This window comes from Heterobasidion irregulare (genome assembly GCF_000320585.1).
Source record: "Heterobasidion irregulare TC 32-1 unplaced genomic scaffold scaffold_06, whole genome shotgun sequence".
Lineage (NCBI taxonomy): Eukaryota > Fungi > Basidiomycota > Agaricomycetes > Russulales > Bondarzewiaceae > Heterobasidion > Heterobasidion irregulare.
The window spans coordinates 2,216,458-2,238,468 of NW_009258202.1; the positions used below are offsets into that span (position 1 = coordinate 2,216,458).

Genomic DNA, 22,011 nt, shown 5'->3' on the forward strand with positions numbered 1-22,011 from the left:
TGAACGAAGCTTATGTACTTATCAGGCACGACTCGACTTCAGCAAATTGAGCATTGTGAAGTCCCACAACATATTCACTGACGCGGATCACGATGTGATCATCAATGCCTTGGAGACTTCGTTAGTTCGATATTAACAGATGGAGCAGGGGTGCGACTGGGCACATTCACTGCTGATCAGCGTCTGTCACCGGTCTTTTGATTGTTCAGCGTCTGTTGATCGAAGGACTCCGGTCGTATTCTTACCTCAAGTATAGTCGTCATGTTGAAAACCTTTACGTTCTGTTCCCACCAAATATCAAACTAGCTCTCTACGTCTCAATCAGAGTCCAATCACGAGAGACATACGAAGATTTCCATGGTTTCTTCCCACAAAATGACCCTGGATGCGATTGGAGTTGCGGTGTAGGTTATTGTTGTTGACGATTCGTGACTGCGCGGATATGGAGATTCGCTTGTCAAACAAGAACAGCATGGGTCTGATGATCAGTGAGATGCTGTAGGCGCCATCCTGCTGGCACTGTGCACCACACGGCTTTTAAACGCATTTGGTCTCAGAGAGTTTGAAGAGTGGCAGGTGGTGATTTTTAGAGCCCTAAAACATGCATACTGACAAGTCAACACATAGGCACGAGGTATCATCAGTCCCCGTCTACAGTATCGACGAACTCACAAAGTCCAAATGCGACTGCACACAAGATATACCATGCTCAGCATGGAACCGCAGCGCTCAACCTCTATCTCGACTGCATTACTGCCCTCCTCCAGCGAACCACGCCTTTTGCTGCCCGCATACAGCATTAGTACAGCCTGGACAGCGTAAGCCCATCTGTACGGACGTATGGCCGATGGCGCCGGTGGAGTAGTCTTTTAAGTGCTTCGCGGCGATATCAGCAAGCGCACGAATGAAAACAGGCGAGTCATTCAAAGAGGCTGCACGCTGTGCGTCGATGCCATGCTGTAATGAAATATGTTTGTTAACATCTGAGTAGGACTGCCGTCGGAAGCAAATGACAGCCCATACCTCCTTTGCTTCCTTGACATACTCCAAGTCCAGCTCGTATAATGTCTCGATGTGGTCGCTGGTAAAAGCGATCGGGACCAAGACGACCTGTTTCTTCCCCAGGCGCGCAAGCCCCTTAACTGCATCATTTGTCTGCATGCCCATCCAGGCCGAGGGACCGACTTGTGACTGCCATACAAGGCGGTAGGGGTTGGAATGGTTCAGACGGTCCATGACACGAGAGACAGTCGCCGACACCTCGAGGACATACGGGTCGCCACGGTTGACGACGGACATGGGGAGCGAATGCGCGGAGAACAGAAGAACAGTTTCCGAGCGAGTGGATTCGGGAAATTTCTGCAGAGCTGCTTCTATATTTTGTGAGACTGCCTAGATAGATAGTGGAAATCCCATTATTTTTATGAAGAATTCAAAGAGCCGAAGTATATTTACCTCGATGAAACCCGGGTGTGTCCCCCATCTGTCAATAACACTCCACTCAATGTCTCCAATATCTCCCGCTTTTCCTTTCCTGAATATCTCATTTAGGCTGCTCCCAGTAGTGCTGCAGCTGTACTGGGGATACTGGGTAAACGCGACGGCTCGTTTAACGCCATCCTCCTTCATCCTCTTTATCGCATCGTCTGTCAATGGGTTAGTGTACCGAAACGCGACATAACTTTTATGTGGGGCAGTCTCAGGATGCAACTCGTCGAGAAGAGTGGCCATGCTCTTCCCCTGCAGTTCGGTGTAACGGAGAATTGGGGAACCACCGCCAATAGCCGTGTATTGCGCTTCAATTTGCGGTGTGCGCCGTTTGGCAATCCAAGGCGCAATCATGGACTGGAATGGGAGAGGAATGAGGTCGCTGTCCATGAAGAGGTTCTTGAGAAAGTCGTGGGTCTCGGGCACCTTGAATATTTGTCAGATCCTCCGTCCAGTGTTTTGGAGGTGCATCACAGCTTACGGTCGCTGGTCCACCCATGTTGAGCATGACAATGGCTATAAGCGTTCTCTACTTTAGTATCCATTGAAATTTTGAAATCCAATGTGCCAGCACACCTGTTGGGCTACATGACATCAGAGATGGTGGGATGGTGTCGAGGCGAAGACGAACCTCTTGCTAGCAGATGATGCATTATGCAAAGTCGCGTATGAGCGTGCTATTGAGCGAGTTGCCGTACTCGACCTTCGCAAGAAAGACATGTTGCGTGGCGAAATGCTGAGTGAGAGGGGAATTGTTGAAGAGTGGGGGCCTTTGCTCCGAATTTGACTGACACGAAGGATATAGCGCGCGTTCCAGGGCGCGACCAATCAGAATAATCGCTTCCGTCATACCGTGGGAATGTCAACATGATCGTGTGCCCAACATCGGTTCGCTGTTACTCAGCACTATGATGCTTTAGTATGCACTGAAGTGCATTTCGGCATCAGATCAGCCTCCAGCACATGCTGATGAGCATGCCACCTCTCTAAGTGCCAAGGCCCCCCATTTTTGCAGTTCTATGAGTACTATCTATGAGGGACTGTCCCAGACAAAAATAAACAATTTTACATCAGATTCATAAGTTTTTACACCAATATCCAGGATCTCTTATGATTTCTGTCTATTATTAGCAATTTTTGACTCATTGCAACAATTCCTAGCTTTTCCCGGCATCCCTCAACACTGCATCAGCACTATCTTGCTGCAATTTCCAACAATGTATCACATACTAACCATGTGGTTTTATGCTCCAAGATCACTCCAAGATAGTTATTACAAACTGCTCATTTAGTAACCCCAAGAGTAGGAGGTTCTTCCCTAGGTTGCACAATGAGGAAGAGTGGAATGATGATCTTAACTATACAAGTATATAGGAGTAGATAATATTCAGAGTGTGTAGCAGGAAGACGATAGTAAATAGAGGGATGCTATTGAAAGACAGTATTGAATGAAGAGAATAGACTGAAGATCCTCAGCCTATCCTATGGGCCTTTTATGCTACTTTGGAAAGATGTGAGAATGCCATATATATCCTCCAGGCATTCTCTAAGTTACTGTTCTTTCTTAGTGACTACTTTTGTGCTTTTTCTATTGTCTCCTTTCTACCTAGGGATACAATGGCTCAGGTTCCCTTGTGAAAAAATATTTGTAAGCCCACCATTGGTTACCCTTATATTACCTATTGTAATATTTGACTAGCAATAATGATATCTGCTAGGAGTCGATGACTAAGGGATTGTACCTTAAACCATGGTGTCTGTGTCATAGTAGGTACCACTTAGTATTTGTGATAATCATTGCTGGTAATAAACTTGACCATAGAGGTCTAGCAGATTATGGTCATAATAATAGTAAGCCATTACCTATATTTTTTTATAATACACATAACCTGGCTAATCTTAACAAAGGCCACATTAGGAAAAAGCTCCATATCAAAATAACTATGATTAAGCATAAATATAGCTAGATTTCTGCCAATTACCATTAATAATTTTTAGCTTATCCTCCCTCTAATCCTAAAATTATAAGGTCTAATTAGAGCTAATTAGAGCTAACTTATTATATGGATTTTTGGAAAAATATCAATTAGCTCACTCCTATAGTTTCTCTACTATTACTACATCTTCAATTATAAAGTATATATAGAGCTCACTAATTAAACTCAAGTCAACTCTTATAGTAAACTTGCCCATTACTAGAGTTAAACCAACAATATCATGCCTATATACTCTAGACTACTACTCTAAACCACTAAGCTGCAAGATTTAAGTTATTTAACTGGTAACCTAACTATAATAATATAAATAAGGCAATCTTAATATTTCTAATTTTCTTACACATTCATCTTTTATCTATTCTATAGATTAAGGGGTCAATAAATGCCCTAAAAATTAGGGCTTTTGATATTTGAATTTGGGCACTAGACAATAATATAGTAAACTAATAGAAAATAAAGAATATAGTAAAAATAAGATTGTAGCACTTACACAATTTAGATTTGGAATATGTAAAATTGTAATTCGGTTGTAGATTCCAATGGAACTATAATAGTATAGGCAATGTTACCTTTACTTGCAGATTTGATTATAAAGTTGATTATGGATAATATATTGTAATTAGCTCAGATTAACATTTTGAGTAATTAGATCTAATTAAGAGAGAAATTTTTTCCAAATGCCATTATTAAGAATTATTTTTTCTATCTGTTTAAAGACAAAATTAATAGTAACTTGGATTTCCTTGCACAAGCCCAAATATGAGCAATAGTCTTTATTTGCTAGGCTATTATTCTCCAAATAGCCTAGGCTACCCTTTTTAGTGCTTATAGCATATAATAAGCCTAGCAGCTTAATAATTATCAATCTAGAAACTGATCATAATTGATATAAGTAAGCTTGTCAATAAGTCATATACTATAAGTGTTCATACTTAAGCATGTCAATAGTAATCAAACCAAGACTATAGTCTTTATTTGAATTATATGCTTATCTCCTAACTATCCTCCCAAGCCACATGTAAAACATATATTGGAATATAGTCCTAATAATATATTATAGGGCTTATGATTCTTCATAACTTATAGAAGATAAGACCAAAATACAGTGCTTGTTAGGACCTTTTGCAAATGCTCCAGAGGGTGTAATTTTGCTTGGATTTGCTTCAAACTTTTTTTCCAATAATAAACCCAATAAAAAGAAATTGATTGATATTAAGATCTCAAGATTTGACTGTTTAGGAAATATTTTCCTATATATCTTGGTGGCTATTTGGACTATACCTGCTAACTACTTGCCCTAACATATTGCTCTTGATTCTCTCACCATGCCTAAAGGTTCTCAGGCATCTCAGGCTACCTCATACTACCAATCACATTGCTTCTAAGTTGGCTTTTTTGAACCAGGCAAGATCATGGACCCTAGCTATATGCCTCTGGTATTCTTCTTGGAGCTCCCAATGCCCTTGGATATTGATATGGACTTATCCTTGTTAGTGCTAGGAAAAGCCTCTGTTATGCCTGCACATCATTTGACATAGTGGATATATTCAACATGTCTGCTATGTCTGCTTACATGTGTTACTTTGAGTTTGTAGGAAGTGCTATTTCTGATGCCAATATTTGGCAATATTTCCAATACTGTCATCACTACATGGATGCTTATACTAAGTATGTCTACTACAACTCTTGCCATAGTCTACCACACTAACTTGTCATTAGTCAAGCATCATTTCTGTCTTTGGTCTTGCACTTTTTATCTATCAGGCTAGGCTTAAACCTCTAACAGGCTACATATGCTGTTGAAAAGTACAACTCTCACCAGCATGTAGATAAGTGCACACTAATGGGCATGAACATAATTTGTCATGGAAATACATAGAACTATCCTAATTTGGAATTCATTACCATATTAGACACCCGTTTCACTTTCCTGTGACCGACCTAATTTGGAACCTTCATCTATACCTTAGCAGAGCAATTTCTAACCTCTTTTGATGTATTTGAATACAATGGTAGCATTTTCTAAGCCATCAGAAAAATAATGAAAATGTAGTTACAGATCCAAATTTTCGAATATTTTGCGGTAAGCCGCGTATAGGAAGTGCCGACAGGCACTATAGGAATACGAGCTCATATTCGGTCCTGCCGTGGGAGTTCACGATATTCACGAGCTCAACCCAAAAGCGTGCCATTACACGTCTACAATTCAACAGCGTAACATCCTCTGAAAGCCGACTAAGAACAAATCTAACGATCTGATCTGTTTCGGGTAATAGGCCGCCAAGATGTCGTCTTCACGCAGCATCACTTCAAGAGCGTTTCGAGGCCAGCTCACGCTTGACAACGCGAAGAATCTGTTGCTTTTGTATATCGTTCTTACGCGTTCTCTGCAGGCTTGGAGACATATTCGTGCACGGGGTGTCACTCAAACGGCGAAGGAGCTCTACCGATGGGCTGCTCAAGTAAGCCTTCACCCTTTTTTGCAACGATTTGCGCTAAATGGAACCACAGCAAGTCATTATGCTAATTATGCGCACGCCGGAAATGAAGAAGAAAGTGGCGAAGGAGATGGGACAAGCGAGAACTGACATTGACGCCCGCCTCGTGCCGCAGGGCCCTAATGTCACTCGCCATCTGGCTTTACCCCAGCAGAGCAAGTCTTTGGAATGGATACTGGACGAAATGGCGACGATGGACAACGAGTCCAAGTCGCATACCAATTATCGCGAGGGCAAACTATCTGGTGCCGTCTACCGTACGTGTCGAATGCTATTGCAAGGAATTCGCTCGCAAATAGTGTTCGGATTTGTTCTGCTCAAAAGATGGTGGTGAAGATATGGAAAAAGTCATCATCGCCGCTTTCCAGCGCTATTGCGTATCCAACCCACTCCATCCGGACGTGTTTCCGGCTGTCCGGAAGATGGATGCGGAGGTCGTGGCCATGTGCCTGCGAATGTATAACAACCCGGACGGTGCTGGGGTGTCCACGTCAGGAGGCACGGAATCCATCATCATGTCTGTCAAAACGCACAGAGATTGGGCTCGGGCTGTCAAGGGCATCACAGAGCCGGAGATGTCAGTATCCTCACAATTAGACTTTGTGTTAGTACCTTCTAGCTGATCGATCTTCACTGTAGGGTTGTACCTGCATCTGCGCATGCTGCATTTGACAAGGCCTCTGCATACCTCAAAATCAAACTCCACAGTATTCCCGTCGACCGAATCACACGTCAGGTCGATTTGAAGCGGATGTTGAGAGCAATGTGAGAGCTACATGTTATTTATTCGCCTGCTTGGTTCGAATGAGTTACTTCTTCGCTTTCAGTAATACAAACACCATCATGGTCAGACTCACCCATCTCTATGACAGCTTCGAGTCCGCTAATCAGATGCGCGCGTGTGTAGATCGTCGGTTCCGCGATAAACTTTCCCGACGGCTGCCAGGATGATATAGTCAAGCTCGGAAAACTGGCTAAGAAGTATAACATTGGACTTCACGTCGATTGCTGCCTAGGAGGTTTCATCATGCCATTCCTCGAAAAGGCCGGATTTCCTGTGCAGCCGTTTGACTTTAGGGTGGAGGGTGTTACTAGCATCAGTTGCGACACGCACAAGGCAAGATACTTCAATTCTCTCCTTGGTTGGCATTTGTCTCACATCTGTCTCCTTGTTTTCAGTATGGGTTCGCACCCAAGGTACGCTGTAGTGGCGATGCTTGCGACTGTCAATCTCATCATTTCGGAATCAAAGGGTTCCTCGGTTATCATGTACCGCACTCCAGAACTTCGTCAGTACATGTACTACGTGAACCCTGAGTGGTCAGGTGAGTACATATCAGATTGATACTTATCAATTGACGAACGCATTTCTAGGTGGCGTCTACGCCAGCCCTGGCTTCTCCGGATCAAGGTTCGCCTCTAATGAAACTCGTCCAGCTTGAAACCCTGAACCATGTTCTCCTTTAGACCAGGTGCCTTGATTGCTGGTGCTTGGGCCGCGATGCAATACATGGGCGAAGAGTACGTATAGAGCTCAACTTTGCAGCCAGCCCCCTCATCTTAAGCTATCGACAGAGGCTACGTCGCATCATGCCGCGACATTGTGGGCGCCGCCAAAAGCATCGAGCACACGATCAAATCCGACATTCCAGAGCTTTATATCCTCGGCAACCCACCGGCATCGGTTGTCGCGTTCGGCTCGCGAAGGCCTGACGTGAACGTGCTCGATGTCGGAGACGCAATGGCAAAGAAGGGGTGGCATCTGAACGCGCTACAGAACCCTCCGGCGGTACACATCGCGTGTACGGTATGTACTCTCCAGCATAGTGGCGAAAGAACGATTGATTGCTGATTGTCCGTATCCAGCGTTTGACTGTGCCGGTTGTGGACACGTTCATCCAGGACTTGAAAGAGTCCGTACGTGAGGTGAAAGGCAAGCCTGCAGGCAAGGGAACGATGGTAGCCCTCTACGGTGCGTTTAGTCACGTTCGCGACTTCCGTGTTCTGTCTTTTGCTCGTCATCTTGACAGTTCTTGCCACGAATGTGCAATCCCGAGCTTCCTCACGACTGCGCATTCTTGTTCCTTGCCATCCTGTCTCTCTTCCACCATGGAACCACATTATATTCTTCTCACTTCATTAAGTATGAGTCTTCGGTGGACAGTTCCACCACTGCCTTCTAGCCCGCTTTTGAATTGGGACTTTGTCCGTCGGGGAATCGTGGAGTGCGGGCCCCTCCCACGAAGCATTTCTTGACTTCGTGGCGCTCATAAGAAGCACCGCTCCACTTTACGCTTCTGACGCTTATTACTGCCGTACCCTCATATCATAAGCTTTCGAGTGTTCTTCCCTCATCCGTCGTCTTGCTGCATTGCTGTACTAACGATGTTCCCGGCGGGTTGATTAGGTTTGGGGCAGTCCAGTGCGATCGGCCCGAAGATGGTGGGGTCGCTGGCTAGCGCATTCTTGGACGCTTTGTATAAGGCATGAGTGTCCGTGGAGCGAGTACTTCGTGTGAGTACGACTGGCGATGGACTTGGTTAGGTGTGCGTATCGACGTTGTTTGCGGTTTGGCGCAGCTCGATGCTCACACTTATCTCCACGCAGTTTGCTATTACTTATCTATGGTGTATCTCTTTGAACGTGGGTTCTCAATTGGACTTATGGATCCAATAGAACGTTGCCATACTTGGGTTGGCGCATGGTTCAGGATTCAGATCTAGAAGTTGGAGACCCACGAACTGTCCCTGCTGTAAAATGGTAGCCGCGGGGTAGCAGAACTAATGGTTACTTTGACAGGCTCCACAGGTACCTCGCCAGTCAACTCCCTGCAGACCTGCAGCACCGCTGCTTCAATCGGCCGCTTGCAAGGGCCTGTGCTTGGTGCATTTCCCTTTTCGCGTACCTCGTATCGGCATTTGCCTCCAGTCACATTACGTCGGGTTCCGGACCTCGTCGATTGCCCTGTGGAGGGCGTTGATCAGGGCCGCCGCGAGCGTTTACCTTTTTTTGCCGTTCCCTGTTTCCATTGAGAAGCCAACTGCCTGCTTCGCCGCCGGCCCTGAAGACAAGCGTAGGCCAGACTCCGTTCCCCGCGCGCGTTGCTCCCTTTGATACCACCCTCTTACGTGTCCGTTTCGATAGACTCCACCCGCCATCAGCAGTGCCTTGCAAGGATCGCTCGTAGGCGAGTCCTGGTCCTCCACCATGACGGCGCTTGCAGGTTTTGCAAGGCACCTGTGGATCGGTTTATTCCATGTACATGTTGCATGACTTCTTCCCCGCCGCCGCCATCGCCACGTCTAGTCAAGTCTCGCGCCCTCATCTAGAGGGTACTCCGCGGAATCTGGGCTTTGGACGCGCGGTGGTCTGCCAGTGTCCTCTCATATATTTGACAGGGGGGGACTCCCCGGTCCCACGCACCGCCGCCATGTTCCACTCCTTCACCGGCTCGGCATCGCGGACGCCATCGGACCCGTGTACTGCAGATCAGCGAAGCGATTCGATGCCCGTGTCCAAAACCACGCCGTCAGCCAGACACACGCGCGTCTACACTCAAACAATTCCAGAACTTAAGATTCAAAACGAGCTAGGTACGTGTCGTGTTCACCACTCAAACAACGCCCCATTTCGGTGTCTGTATCCACCTTGCTAGAAACTGAAGGGGAATCTCGGGAAATCTTCCCAAACAAGAGTCATGTGACTAGTTTGAGCAGTCTCCAAAGGTATTGTCAAGACACAAGTGGACAACAGCAGATGGGTGGGACAGATGCACTGCAGGTATGTGTAGATTAAAGCAACAACGAGTTGCAGTCGCCCGAGTGGAAAACGAGACTTTTATGTGGGTGTCTCTGATCATACCGCCTCCGCCTCCTTCGTCCTCTTCTTCTTTTTCTTCTTCTCCCCGTCTGCGGCCGGCGGTTCGGAATTTATGACAGCCTCAGCAGACTTTGTCTTGCTTTTCTTCTTCTCCTTCACCTCCAGTGCGGTAGCCTCACCACCTCCCTCGACCTCCCGTTTCCGCTTCTTTGAGCTCTCTCCAGATGGGGTCGCATCATCCTTCTTTTCGTCCTCTCCCCTTTTACTCTTTTTGTGCTTCTCCTTCTTCGCCTCCTTCACCTCGTGCTCTACTCCGTTCTGCTGAACTGCGCTTGTACTCACAACGACCTCCACACTCCCGTTCTTCTTCCCCTCCTTAGATTTCTTCTTCTCCTTCTTCTCCTTTTTGCTCTTGTCGAGCACGGTCTCCGATGATTCTTGAACCGAAGGTTTTTGTGGTGATGAGGGCACGGCAGTTGACGAAGATGCTACTGCAGCGGTGATTTTGTGCGCCTTGTTCTTTTTGCTCGGCACGTCACCATTCTGCACGCCAGCGTCATTCAATGTATAACAGAGATATTGAGAATTGACTCACCGTCTGCGTGTTGTCCGCTTTCCGCTTTTCTCCCACCCTCTTCCCGTTCACCGGTAAAGCGGAGGTATCCGCCTTAGCAGCGGGCTCTGGAACTGGAATTGGATCGACAGATGACATCCGCGCAGGGGTGCCCATGGGCGTCTCGTTAGCGCCCGTCGCATAGGAGCGCGTCCATTGTTGTTGATAGCCTTGCTGGTACTTACCAGCTTGACCATTTGTTCCCCTTCCATTACCATTAGCGAGATTATTCCGTCCGCCGGTATTGTTTTGCTAGTACGTTCGCCATCGATATGTCAACAAAGATTTGGATGATGACCATGACCGTGAGAGTCAAGAAAAACAAATAAAGAAAGCGCGATATCGAAGGACTCACAGCTTTGGGCCCCTTGTACAAGGATTTTTGGTATTTCTCCGCCTCGCTGATGCAGGTGGTATGTCCTTTATATTGCGCCGGGCCGGCAAAGGTCGTGCTGCAGTCAATGCAGGTAAATGAAGAAAAGCACCGTGAGTGGTGTTGGTCGAGTTTGGGCTTTTTGACGACGTCGGAGCAGGCTTAGTAAAAGATCAGGATATGCGAGAGCCGCGGGTGAGAAAGGGTCAATACCGTCGCATCTGCATTCATGAGTTGATCAGGGGGTTCTTCTCCGATTAAGTGCTGACACTTACTGAAAAGAAACCATCTTGATGATTTGAAGGTATGCAAGGGTGACGGAGGGCGACGCACGAAAAGAGAGATGGTAAACGAGAGAAGTGCACAGGGAGAGCCAATCGGAGGAATCCCTTGGCTAGGACGGCGAAAATGCGCGCGTTGAGGTCACGTGACTCAGTCGTTAGCGACATAACGTCAGCCAATTGTCTTCCTCATCCTCGCCGAACACTAAACAGACTTCGGATTAATTATCGCTATATTCATGGCTGTGTCATAGATGTCTATAAATCTGACGTGCTCAACCAGCTACACACGGAGTCACTGCATAAGGTAGAAGATGGTAAACGGCGGTCCAATTTCTGGCACTGGACGGGTTGACGGAAGTTGACGGCTTTTGACGGTGCATTACTCTCAGATCGAGATGTGGAACTGATGGGGGTATTGAGGTCATATGAGGTTGCCGCGGAGATGACGCTGTCGGCTCCCTGCAAAAAGCTACAGAAAATGCAAGGCGAGTATCGGGCAGTCGAGTAGCTTGAGACAGAAAACAAGCCAACGGACCGCGAAGTTCAAAGAAGTGGTTGAACTAGCGTCACTCTCTAAGGTGAGTAACGTACCTTAGAAAGGGTCCGTCGTGAAAGAGTGGAACACTCTGTGTCACTGTATGAAAATTAATAAGACATCCTGGTCGAATCGAAAGAAGAACGGTTAATGCACATATCGGACTGGTGTCTCCTCAGAGCCACGATGGGCAAGCAGGAGCTGCTGTTGACGCCATTCAAAGTAGGATGTCGTTTCCAGCAACATTTAAATCAGGAAGCTTGTGAGACCTGTGGTAGGCATAAGCATTCCCAATGGATCAAAAATAGGATCAAGGCAGTCAGGTGGTGAGACGGGAATACGCCTAAGCACTAGAAAGGCAGTCGGCTCCCGGGCAACGCCAAAAGGTCAATCAGGGCGCAAGGCTGCTTCGCGGAGCTTGCACGCGACGTCGACGAGCACTCCAGGCAGCTCTGAGCGTCGAGAGACGTCGAGCGAGGAGTTGTGCGTGGAGGCCAGACAGATAGATAATCATGGAAACACCATTGGCCGATTAGGACCGAGTCGGCTGATTACACATGCACAACACAGCGCAACCCCGCTCCGATTTTTATATCGGACCATTCGTCACTCTCCTCCTGTCTTCCTTCTTCTTCCGACTCCACCATGCAATCCTCTTTCGCTTCGTCTTTCAGAGCCTCAGCCCGCAGAGCGGCCTTCTCCTCTGCCCGTGTCCCTAAGGGCCCCCTGCGCTCCGCGTACCGCAAGTACTCGACCGAGCCAGAGGCACCCAAATCTAAGACTGGACTTTACGCTGGTATCGGAGCCCTCGCCGTCGGAGGAGGTCTTGCTCTCTACTTCTACTCGTCCTCGCCGGACACCTTGGCCACGAGCGCAAAGTCGGGTGCACAGGCAGTCAAGGTCGCCGCCAACTTCGTCCCGACGAAGGAGGACTACCAAAAGGTGCGTGCCGTGCTCTCCCGAATGTCGTAAGGCGCCTACAATGCTCACTCTTGCGTGATTGTTAGGTCTACAACAAAATTGCAGAGGCCATTGACGAGGCCGGCGACTATGATGGTTCGCACCATCAGTCGGAGTTTGGATTCTCACGTTCTGGATCTGACTATCATTCTAGATGGTTCTTTCGGTCCTGTTTTCCTCCGTCTCGCGTGGCACTCGTCGGGTACTTATGACAAGAACACGTCAACCGGCGGCAGGTGTGTACAATGCACGGAATGTCTTCTGTATGATTGACTTACACATATTTCCAGCAACTATGCTACCATGCGTTTCGAGCCTGAGGCTCTCCACGGCGCTAACAATGGCTTGAACATTGCTCGCGGCCTCATGGAGAAGGTTAAGCAGGAGTTCCCGTGGATAAGCTACGGTGACCTGTGGACTCTTGGTGGCGTGGCTGCTATTCAGGTATGTGAACTTCTGTCAACGTTTCATCATTTGTTGACGGTTATCTATCCCGTCAGGAAATGTCCGGTCCCAAAATCCCTTGGAGAGCCGGTCGCATCGATGGCTTCCCTAAGGATGTTACTCCCGACGGTCGTCTTCCCGACGCCTCCCAGGGCCAGAACCATCTTCGGGATGTACGTTACTTGCTCATCATTTGACCTGCCATGCCTGAGGCTCACTATGGCTCGGTTCTAGATCTTCTACCGCATGGGGTATGCGATATCCCTATCCTATTCTTAGAGGCTATCTTTGATTATTATTATTTCACTTAGCTTCAATGACCAGGAAATTGTTGCTCTCTCCGGTGCCCATGCACTTGGACGTGCTCACACTGACCGGTACGGGTCTTTGCTTTGTATGCAGCTCGATCTCCGCTCATATATCGCAGTTCTGGATTTGAGGGTCCCTGGACTTTCTCCCCAACCACTCTGACCAACGAATTCTACAAGCTTCTGTTGGACGAGAAGTGGATCTGGAGAAAGTGGGCTGGTCCTAAGCAGCTCACAGACAAGACCACGGGCACGTTGATGATGCTCCCGTTCGTATTACACCTGTCTCCCGTGATATGTCGCTTACCTGGTCTATTTGTTAGCACCGACTATGCCCTCGTCCAGGATAAGACTTTCAAGAAGTACGTCAAGGCCTACGCCGCTGACCAGGATCTCTTTTTCAAGGAGTATGAATTCCCTAATTGTCTTATCGGCAGCATTGTTAACGGATACGTCCAACAGCTTTTCCGCCGTCGTCTCGCGGCTCTTCGAGCTCGGTATTCCCGATTCGCAGTTCACTTCCACCGAGAAGTGGACGCTGAAGTCGCTTGACGAGCAAAAGGAGGCGTCGAAGTGATATCGAATTGTCTTTCGCTGAGATGGTCATGCTCTATACTTACTTAAATCGACTATACCTGGTGGATCGTTCAAGCGCAGAGTAGAACTAGAATGCCTTGGCTTTCGCATCTGCCATGTTTTTGTAGCTCCTCTGTCATAGACATCTGTTCACTCTGGCAGTCTGCAATCGGGGGGGACCGGGTGATCTCTTTATCATGCTCTATCTCACCCGGCCTTCAGCTGTTTCTTCCGGCTTTTTCCGGTTCATTGAATGCGGCTTGTCCTGGCTTGTCGTAGGACCTGCCAGCAGCTGCCAGCATCCTGCTGCGTATTATACGGTGCATAGATGAGTTCATGTTCCTGAAGTCAACGAGTGAGACCGTGAATCCAAGCAATTCTTCGGACTGAAAATCTCTTTCGTCTAGCGAGTCTTGTTCACATGCCCGTACCGTCGAGTTGTGAGTTCCTTGGAGTTTTTCCTCATGTCACAACGGTCATTAAATATTCCCTTCAAGGTTTCTGCACCCCTTCGTGCGCACGAATAATTCTAGGGCTATGTGAAAGGTACGATGACGGAGATAAACCTGCGTACCCTGACGTCGCAGCGCTTGAGCCCTCTCAGCCCCGAGGTCAGCTCAGTCAGATAATAAGGAACAGGAAGGAGATAGCAGCGAGAAGGTTGGACACGCATCTTGCGTGCACACAGATATGTAGAGCGTCGGCGAAGATGACCCCTGATTATCGCGATCGAGGACAGCATTTGATCCGCCATCCCGATCGCACAGGTCTGACATCCTTCCGCTCCCCGCCTCCTCCTACCCCTCTCGCCCCCTAGCTGCACCTCCTAGACCGCCTTTAAAAATGAAGCCTCCCCCGCGCGCGAAGGCCAAATATCTACCCTTCTGCCATCGCATCTTCACTCGCATCCGAGGAGACTGCGCAAGTTGCCTGAGGCCACCCAACACGTCGGGATCTTTCGATTCTTGACTCTGCTAGACTATGTTAGACTATCTGAGGGGTATCTTTTGCGCTGGTGACATGCCCGAGGAGGACGAGTACAGCGAGGAAGAAGACGAGGCGGACGAGGCGTCGACAGACAACCCGTTGATCGTAAGTTTCCCCGAATCTGCGTGGGTTGTACATCGCCGACGTAACGTCGATTTCCAAACACAAAGAGCGCACGCCCGAAGCCCGACTGTGCGGATTCCATCCATCCACCCCCGCCGTACACTCCCATCGCACCGGGCTTACCAGACGCGCACGACTTCGTGCCTCGGTGCCCCATCATCCGCCCACCCGTGCGGCGGACGGTGCCCTCTGAGCGGAGCATCATCCACATTCTGTACCCTTTCGAAGCCCGCTTTCATCCGCACGGAGGCGACGCTCTCCCGACCCCCGACCCCTCCACCAACGCGCACGCGAGCGCGTCGCATCCGACGCATGCTTCTTGCCCGTTCACGACCCCTATTCTCGTAGACGTGCCACGCAGCGCCGCCCGCCCCTCGTCCAGTCCCACCTCCGACTCATCCTGCGACTCAGACACGGAGAATTCGACCCAGGATTATGCGGGCCAGGAGTCAGCCACGGCCGACCCGCCACCCTACACCCGGTTCGACCTCACCCTCGCCCCACCAATGCGCCCGCAGATCCATAGCTCCGTCGACGCATCTGCGCAGCGTGCTGTATGTCAACTGCGTAACGCACGGGAGGAATTCCAGATTTTCGGGCGGACGGGGAGATGGTGGTGAAGGCTCCATACTGCATGTCGGTTCCGTCTCTGTCCATCTTGTCGTCCGTTTCCGCGCCGTTGACCTTCTATGCGTGTACACTATTCCTATCGCCTGCCGTTGATGTAAGATGTAACATGATTCCCTGCGGCCTCTGTCGACACACAAAGGCCCTTCGCTCGCGTTCTGGAAATGGCGTTGCCGAATATCACATTCCACAGCTACCGTCCATCCACACGTGAATAACCCTGCAAGGCGATCCCGTTGGCTCATCAAAGCCTGATAACTCTAATCGAAATCGAAGCGCAAAAGCTCGCTCCCTGGCGATCTAGTGACATCAGAACGAACGCCGTAAGACTGCCGTAAGGCCGCAGGCGTGGATATGCTCGAAGACACACAAGCCTAGTCCCCTGTTCCGAGCGACACAGCCGCTGAAGCGAGCGCGTAGAGCACGAGGACCAGATAAGCCAAATACCAGCATCGTATCACCAAACCAGGCACAAGACCGCGCCGCCAGAAACGAAGGACAATAGGCAAGGCGGCACCGCCGCCACGACGCACAAGAACGAGAGGAATGGACGTCCGAGCGCCCTGCGCAAAGAGAGCGATACGTGTTCCCTAAGAGCTTAGCGTTCAGAGCTGCAGTAGGCCGCGCGGGGAAACTTTGGAGGTCCAGCAGGCAGGTCCGAGGGTCGATACCCAGTTGGGACACAAGTCGCCGGCGGAGTCTTTCGAGTCCGCGTACCAGCGCTATAATTCAATAGACGTCCACACGCCCACGCCCACGCCCACGCCCACGCCCACGTCCGCACCGCACCGCGATCTTCCGCGCCACGAAGCCGCGTTCCCTCAGACAACTCCATACAAGGGCAGGGCGATCCGATGGCGAGACAGAAGCACCCGCAGAACCCAATATACAACACGTCACTTTGTCGCGCGTGGCACCCCCCATCAAAGTTCCGTCACCGACCGACCGACGTACATCTGGACAATGGAATCCGCTGCGCGAGTGCCGGCGATTTCCGACCGACGACGAGCATCAGCATCAATGCATCGTGGTTAGGATGGCGGACGGCGCCGTGTCCGCCCTGCGATGGTGTCGTTGTGGTCCGTCGTCGTCGTGGGCAGAAAACCCTGGACCGGCGAGGCAGGCCAGATCCGACAATGCGCCGCGAGCAAAGAGGCACGGCTATAAATAACGCGCACGCGTGCTAGCTCAACTCGCGCAGGTGTAGGTAGGTGGGAAGGGCAGGAGAAGAAGAAGGCCGGAAGACGATCGTGCGCGCGGAGGAACTTTGCGCAACTCAACTCTGGGCAGGGACAGGGGAGCGAAGGCGTCACGGGGACGGCACGGACGCGGCTCGGCGAGCTTGGGGAAGCCACGACGCGCGAGAGAATCGAGCAGAGCGGCGCGGAACGCCAACAAGGCGAGCGAGCGAGCGACAGAAAAGTCTCAGTCGGCCATGAGACGAGACACGACGCAGCGTGGCCCGCGGGGGGTGCCCGGACGCGCGCGCACTTCGACGCCGCTCGGCTATAATTATCGTCTACGTTTCGTATTCGGTGCGCAGAACCAGACGGCAGCTGTCGGATGTCGGGGCTCGGAGGCTCTTCGCGATTTCCAAGGCGCGAATACGTTTAGCAAAGTATGTATTCGCGGGGCATCTGCCGTGCGCGCGAAGGGTCGAAGGATCGCGAGCTGCTGGTGCTGGACAGATATAGAACGGAAGGTGAGAACGCGTTCACGATGGAGCAGAGCTTGCCCGAGTGTGGCCTAGACGAAGGTTTGCGATCTGTGGCATCAATGAACGGGGGTGGGCGGATTCAATGTCATAGCACGAGGCGATGGGCGTTCATGCGCATACCCACCGAACAGCCGGCGCAGCGTTCTGCGGCCAACAAATTGTGTAAAAAAAACACACACGATGGAATCAAGGAAGGCGCAGTGAGAAAGCAAGCGAGTACTGCGTCCCTGTACAACATGAACGCGCGCGCTTGAGCCATCGCACCGCATTCGACCGCCCATGTCGGCGCTCGGCGCTCGGAAGTTCCTCGCAGTTCGCAGGCCAAGCACCCAAAGGTCGATCACCGAAGCCTGCGGCAAGTGTTCCGGCCGCGGGGCCGTCCTAAAGTCGCTCAGGGCTCCGTGTATGTAGAATCGAGCGAAATGGTGGTGATGATGATGATGATGATGATGATTGGTGGTGATGTCGGTGGGAACTATGGCCTTCCAGATGGTCTCCGGGTGTAAGATGGCAGGCACCCTGGGGTGATGCGCGCCGACACGGGTGGGGTCCCGAAGACGATGAAGCCTGCGGAAAAGCGCGGGGCGCGTCCCGACTCTCGCATCCAGGGCAAGCGCGCCAGAAGACGCGGAGGCACAGGCAAAGATCGGCAGATGAGATGCAGATGCAGACAAAGACGTCCGCTCAGACAAAGAAGCAACGACGCATGCCGTAGAGCACGTCGCATCGTCGAGAATCGCAGATGGCCTACCCGATATACCCATGCACCTCCATCCATCGCGCATACACGCCCGTGCAGGCCCGAGCCGAGTCAGACGCGGACACAGTCCTGACTCGTAGACGCGCGCACCCGGCGAGCCATCGACGTCCCGAAGACGCAGAGCGATCTGAACCCAGACCAAGCGAGCACGCCGAGGCCCGCTGGACTCCAACGACGTCAGATCTCGCGCCAGAAGCGACAGGATGAAAACTATCTCCGTGGGGCATCGAGAACGAGAGTGTGCTCGAAAGAAAGAAAGAAAGAAAGAAGAAACGGCCGAGGCTGGACGCGACTCGGCGAGTCGCCGCGAGCGAAAAGACACCGGCACGGCTACAAGCGCACCACACCACGTCGAAGGCCGCGACACCGCCACCAACCCTGCCCGCCCGACAACGCGACAGCGCGACAACACGACAACTCTACGAGACGCCCGTCACGCGCGCAGCCAGCCTCGCCCTGGGTCGACCCGACCCGATCTGCGCACGCGCGCGCGCTCATTGGCCATTAGAGCGGGGGCGCGCTGGGCCGCCCGAGCCGAACGCGCACACGCATCGCGATGCTGGCCAACGCCCGCACCGCCCGCGCGAAATCGACCATTCAGTCTATTCTCGTCTCGGGGCTCGGGGCTCGGGGCTCGGGACTCGGGGCTCGGGGCTCGGATCTCGAATCTCGGGGGATCCTCGCAATTCGCGGTTCGCGCGCAGCAGGCGCCAGCGCCAGCGCGAGCGCGAGAAGCGGCGGCGGCACCCAGAAGGCCAGACCTCGGAGAGCGTGTGCTCGCGCGGAATGAAGCACGGGGACGCGGACGCTGGCGCGTGCGCGCGGAGAGCCGGCAGGGCGCGGGCGGCGGGTCGGAATAGCGGGATGGGGCTGGTCAGGGCACGGCGGTGGTGGTGGTAGAGGTGTGTAGGGCGCACAGGCCCAATTTGACGGGCGACGATTGGTGCTCGAGCGCTCGGCGGCTTCGCGGTACGAGTACGACAGGTACTTGGGTTCGAAGCCGTCCAGAGAGACGCTAGACGCCAAGGGCCGATGCGCAGGAAGCCAGCAGGACAGATCAAAAGATGGTAGATAGAAAAATGACAGATAGATAGAAAGGTGCGGAAAGGGTCGACGACGGGGGTGGGGGCCGATGTGTGCTGTTCGTGGATCGTGCAGCGGCGTGCGCCTCGGGCGCAGTATCGTCACGGAACGTGCGAGGATCGTGGTGCGGGCGGGCGCGCGGGTGGGCCTGGGATTGATAGAGCAGGGCTCGTGGGATCCAGGATCGCATCATGGCACCGCACATCGAGCATCAAGCACCGAACATCAAGCGTCAGTGCGTCAGTGCATCAAGTATCAGGAGATCCGGAGTGGCCATCAGGAGTCCCACCGACGCACCGCAAGATCAAGGGAACATCAAGAACCGCTGCATGCCGTACGCACACAACTTACCGCACCCACCACGAAAAGAAAAGAACCAGAATAGAAAGAACAGGATGGAACAGAACGGAGCAGGGCAGAGCAGACAGAGCCGCGCCGCTTCGGTGCTCGAAGCGGCGCAGGCGCCAGAGCCCAGCCGGAAATCTAGAATGCCGCACGCACGCACGTACGTACATACACGAGCTGGTCCGGGCAGATAGAGTTGAGAGGGACTGGGGGCCGTGCGTGCGATGGAAGGGTGTTGTGAGGAAGACAGAAGCGGGTGCGAGAGCTGCGATGGAAGGCTCTGGGCCCGCGCGTGCATGGAGTGCGTGCATGCGTGCACGACGACAGCGGTACGCGGCGGGTGGGCAGTCGCGGTCGCGGCCGCAACAGGGCGCCCGAGGGCACCGAAAGGGTGCGCGTCGCGTCCTGGAACGTAACCTTAAAAAACGCAGAAGAAGAAACGACGAGAAGAAACGGCTGTTTATCTGGTGGACCGCGGTGACGTTGTTCGCGCCGATGTGCGCCGGGCTGGGCCCGCTACCGACGGCAGTGGGACATACACTGACACACGGGCGCGGCGGGCGATAAGTAAGTTGCGAGGCCAGTCAGAGATAAGATCGAGCACAGCATCATCGACGGTTGATCTGCGACACCGATCCGATGCGCGTCCTCGGCCCGGACGGGCGACACTTGGAAAAAAAGCGAATCGAAGATGGATGACGGACGGTCCATAGGACGACGGCGGAGCGGGAGGGGGCGAGGGGGATGTCGTGGCGCTGGGCGGCCTGGTGACCATGGGGTTATATACGGAGGGAGCGGACGGAGGAGGGAGGGAGGGAGGGAGGGGCCGAGGGGGGTCGGGGATAGCCGAGGGGAGCGGGACCGCGGGGACGCGGGTGGTGGCGGAGAGTGGCGGAGGTGGGCGAGGTGGGCGCGGTGGAGGGATCGATCTGGATCTGCGGGTGAACCACGAGGGCGGCGGATAAAATTGCGGCGAGGAGGGAAGATAAAGGGCGGGCTGGGCCGGTCGTTGGGACGGGCGTGCCAGCGCCAGTGTCGCTCACGGCCTGCTGTCTGCGCTCCTCTCCTCCCTGCGTTCCATTTCCGTCTCCCTCGCCTTCTTGCCTTCCTTGATGTCCTTCCCTTTGACGAGGCCCCCCTCGCCCCCTCACAACCAGCACCCCGCCCACCGCAATGGCGCGAACTCTGATGTCGACCTCCTCGCCTCTGCACTACATAACGCCCTCCAGAGCATCTCCGCTCGCGCCCCGTCCCACGACTCCCATGACATGGCCCGCGAGAAAGACAGATCCCCCTCCCTCGACATACAGGTCAACTCCGACCTCCTCGTCCTCAAGGGCACCGGCGTCGATGTTGCCCCCACCCTCCTCTCCGGCAACCTCGTCCTCCACCTCGCAGAGGCCACCTCCATCAAGGAGATCACCCTCTCCTTCAGGGGCAAGGCCCGCCTTCCCCCCTCCGCCAGTGAACCGTGAGTCCCCCCTGCCCGACTCGTCCCCGATCGCCACCGCTCACCCCCCCTTCCCCCCAGCCTCATGCTCAACAGCTCCGCCATGACCTACCTCGTCTGCAACCACGAGTGGTCCTTCCTCGAGGGCGAGAAAAAACACAGCCACACTCTCAAGCCCGGCCGCCATCTCTTCCCCTTCCAGCTCCAGATCGGCGGCTCCCTCCCCTCGTCCCTCGCCACCCCCGTCCTCGGCGGCGCGTCCGTCGCCTACAAGCTCCGCGCACTCGCCACCCGCCCCGGCCTCGCACCCAACCTCCAGGCCCAGATCCCCATCGCCCTCACCCGCTCCTTTGCCCCCGAGGCCCTCGAGTACCAGCAGACCCTCGAGATCGAGAACACCTGGCCCGACAAGCTCATGTACTCCATCATGATCCCCCACAAGGCCTGGGCCGCCGGCGACACCCTCACCGCCGTCGTCAAGTTCGCCCCCCTCGCAAAGGGCGCCCGCGTCCTCTCCGTCATCACCACCCTCAACGAGACCGTCAAGCTCTACGCCCGCGCGGGCTGGCAGGAGACCACCCGCCCCGCCCTCTCCGCCAAGCACGAGATCGTCGCCGGCAGGGCCGTCTGCGTCGACCACCACCAGCACCGCTACCGCACCTCTCTCATGCACCACACCGCCTATCCCTCCCCGCGCGCGACCCAGTCCGTCCCCACCACACCGGGCGCCATGACCCCCTTTGTCGCCTCGGGCAACAACAGCCCCGGCCACATGAGCCCCCTCCCACCGGGCCCCCACAGCTACTTCCCCGCCCTCACCGCCACCACCACGAGCACGAGCACCACGAGCAGCAGCTCCGACCTCCACCCCCTCCCCTCCGCCACCCCCGACTCCGCCGTTGCCGGCCCGTCCTCCGCCCCCGACGCGCCCCCCCGCCCGAGCCTCTCCGACGCCTTCGAGCCCTCCGACACCGACGTCGTCACCCGCATCGACGTCGCCGTCCCGCTCACCTGCACCCCGACC

At 52.9% G+C, this 22,011-nt stretch overlaps 8 protein-coding genes across 8 annotated transcripts; 5 read left to right on the forward strand and 3 right to left on the reverse strand.

The window, feature by feature from the left end:
* Nucleotides 1-568: 568 nt before the first annotated feature.
* HETIRDRAFT_385801 (uncharacterized protein) lies at nucleotides 569-1,996 on the reverse strand (the record flags this gene model as incomplete). Its single annotated transcript, XM_009549471.1, has 4 exons — nucleotides 569-957; nucleotides 1,024-1,392; nucleotides 1,456-1,914; nucleotides 1,970-1,996. The coding sequence occupies 4 exons, from the start codon at nucleotides 1,994-1,996 to the stop codon at nucleotides 751-753; spliced, it is 1,062 nt and encodes a 353-aa protein (XP_009547766.1). The 3' UTR covers nucleotides 569-750.
* Nucleotides 1,997-5,037: 3,041 nt separating this feature from the next.
* On the forward strand, nucleotides 5,038-5,268 carry HETIRDRAFT_169831 (uncharacterized protein; the record flags this gene model as incomplete). The annotated part of the gene is made up of 2 exons (XM_009549472.1): nucleotides 5,038-5,153; nucleotides 5,205-5,268. 2 exons carry the CDS (start codon nucleotides 5,038-5,040, stop codon nucleotides 5,266-5,268), a joined length of 180 nt encoding a protein of 59 aa, XP_009547767.1.
* Nucleotides 5,269-6,014: 746 nt separating this feature from the next.
* On the forward strand, nucleotides 6,015-8,691 carry HETIRDRAFT_62130 (glutamate decarboxylase/sphingosine phosphate lyase; the record flags this gene model as incomplete). Its single annotated transcript, XM_009548686.1, has 12 exons — nucleotides 6,015-6,240; nucleotides 6,308-6,560; nucleotides 6,623-6,748; nucleotides 6,811-6,829; nucleotides 6,891-7,154; nucleotides 7,236-7,308; nucleotides 7,358-7,394; nucleotides 7,451-7,504; nucleotides 7,559-7,790; nucleotides 7,850-7,955; nucleotides 8,391-8,529; nucleotides 8,591-8,691. The coding sequence occupies 11 exons, from the start codon at nucleotides 6,015-6,017 to the stop codon at nucleotides 8,471-8,473; spliced, it is 1,473 nt and encodes a 490-aa protein (XP_009546981.1). The 3' UTR covers nucleotides 8,474-8,529; nucleotides 8,591-8,691.
* A 1,795-nt stretch (nucleotides 8,692-10,486) lies between these two features.
* Nucleotides 10,487-11,140, reverse strand: HETIRDRAFT_410215 (uncharacterized protein; the record flags this gene model as incomplete). Its single annotated transcript, XM_009549473.1, has 4 exons — nucleotides 11,064-11,140; nucleotides 11,002-11,009; nucleotides 10,771-10,949; nucleotides 10,487-10,667 (listed from the first exon to the last, which is right to left on the reverse strand). Coding segments are annotated over exons 1-4 (236 nt in total), but the record flags the coding sequence as incomplete, so codon positions are not given.
* A 1,112-nt stretch (nucleotides 11,141-12,252) lies between these two features.
* Nucleotides 12,253-13,896, forward strand: hpox3 (heme peroxidase 3; the record flags this gene model as incomplete). Its single annotated transcript, XM_009549474.1, has 10 exons — nucleotides 12,253-12,549; nucleotides 12,615-12,663; nucleotides 12,722-12,803; nucleotides 12,858-13,011; nucleotides 13,068-13,184; nucleotides 13,246-13,262; nucleotides 13,323-13,388; nucleotides 13,439-13,588; nucleotides 13,643-13,726; nucleotides 13,782-13,896. 10 exons carry the CDS (start codon nucleotides 12,253-12,255, stop codon nucleotides 13,894-13,896), a joined length of 1,131 nt encoding a protein of 376 aa, XP_009547769.1.
* A 1,019-nt stretch (nucleotides 13,897-14,915) lies between these two features.
* HETIRDRAFT_102140 (uncharacterized protein) lies at nucleotides 14,916-19,009 on the forward strand (the record flags this gene model as incomplete). Its single annotated transcript, XM_009549475.1, has 5 exons — nucleotides 14,916-14,987; nucleotides 15,053-15,559; nucleotides 16,242-16,582; nucleotides 16,923-17,250; nucleotides 18,341-19,009. 5 exons carry the CDS (start codon nucleotides 14,916-14,918, stop codon nucleotides 19,007-19,009), a joined length of 1,917 nt encoding a protein of 638 aa, XP_009547770.1.
* A 157-nt stretch (nucleotides 19,010-19,166) lies between these two features.
* HETIRDRAFT_102141 (uncharacterized protein) lies at nucleotides 19,167-20,618 on the reverse strand (the record flags this gene model as incomplete). Its single annotated transcript, XM_009549476.1, has 4 exons — nucleotides 19,167-19,340; nucleotides 19,710-19,954; nucleotides 20,083-20,534; nucleotides 20,581-20,618. 4 exons carry the CDS (start codon nucleotides 20,616-20,618, stop codon nucleotides 19,167-19,169), a joined length of 909 nt encoding a protein of 302 aa, XP_009547771.1.
* A 187-nt stretch (nucleotides 20,619-20,805) lies between these two features.
* On the forward strand, nucleotides 20,806-21,615 carry HETIRDRAFT_320746 (uncharacterized protein; the record flags this gene model as incomplete). Its single annotated transcript, XM_009549477.1, has 2 exons — nucleotides 20,806-21,008; nucleotides 21,069-21,615. Coding segments are annotated over 2 exons (750 nt in total), but the record flags the coding sequence as incomplete, so codon positions are not given.
* Between the last annotated feature and the right edge of the window lie 396 nt (nucleotides 21,616-22,011).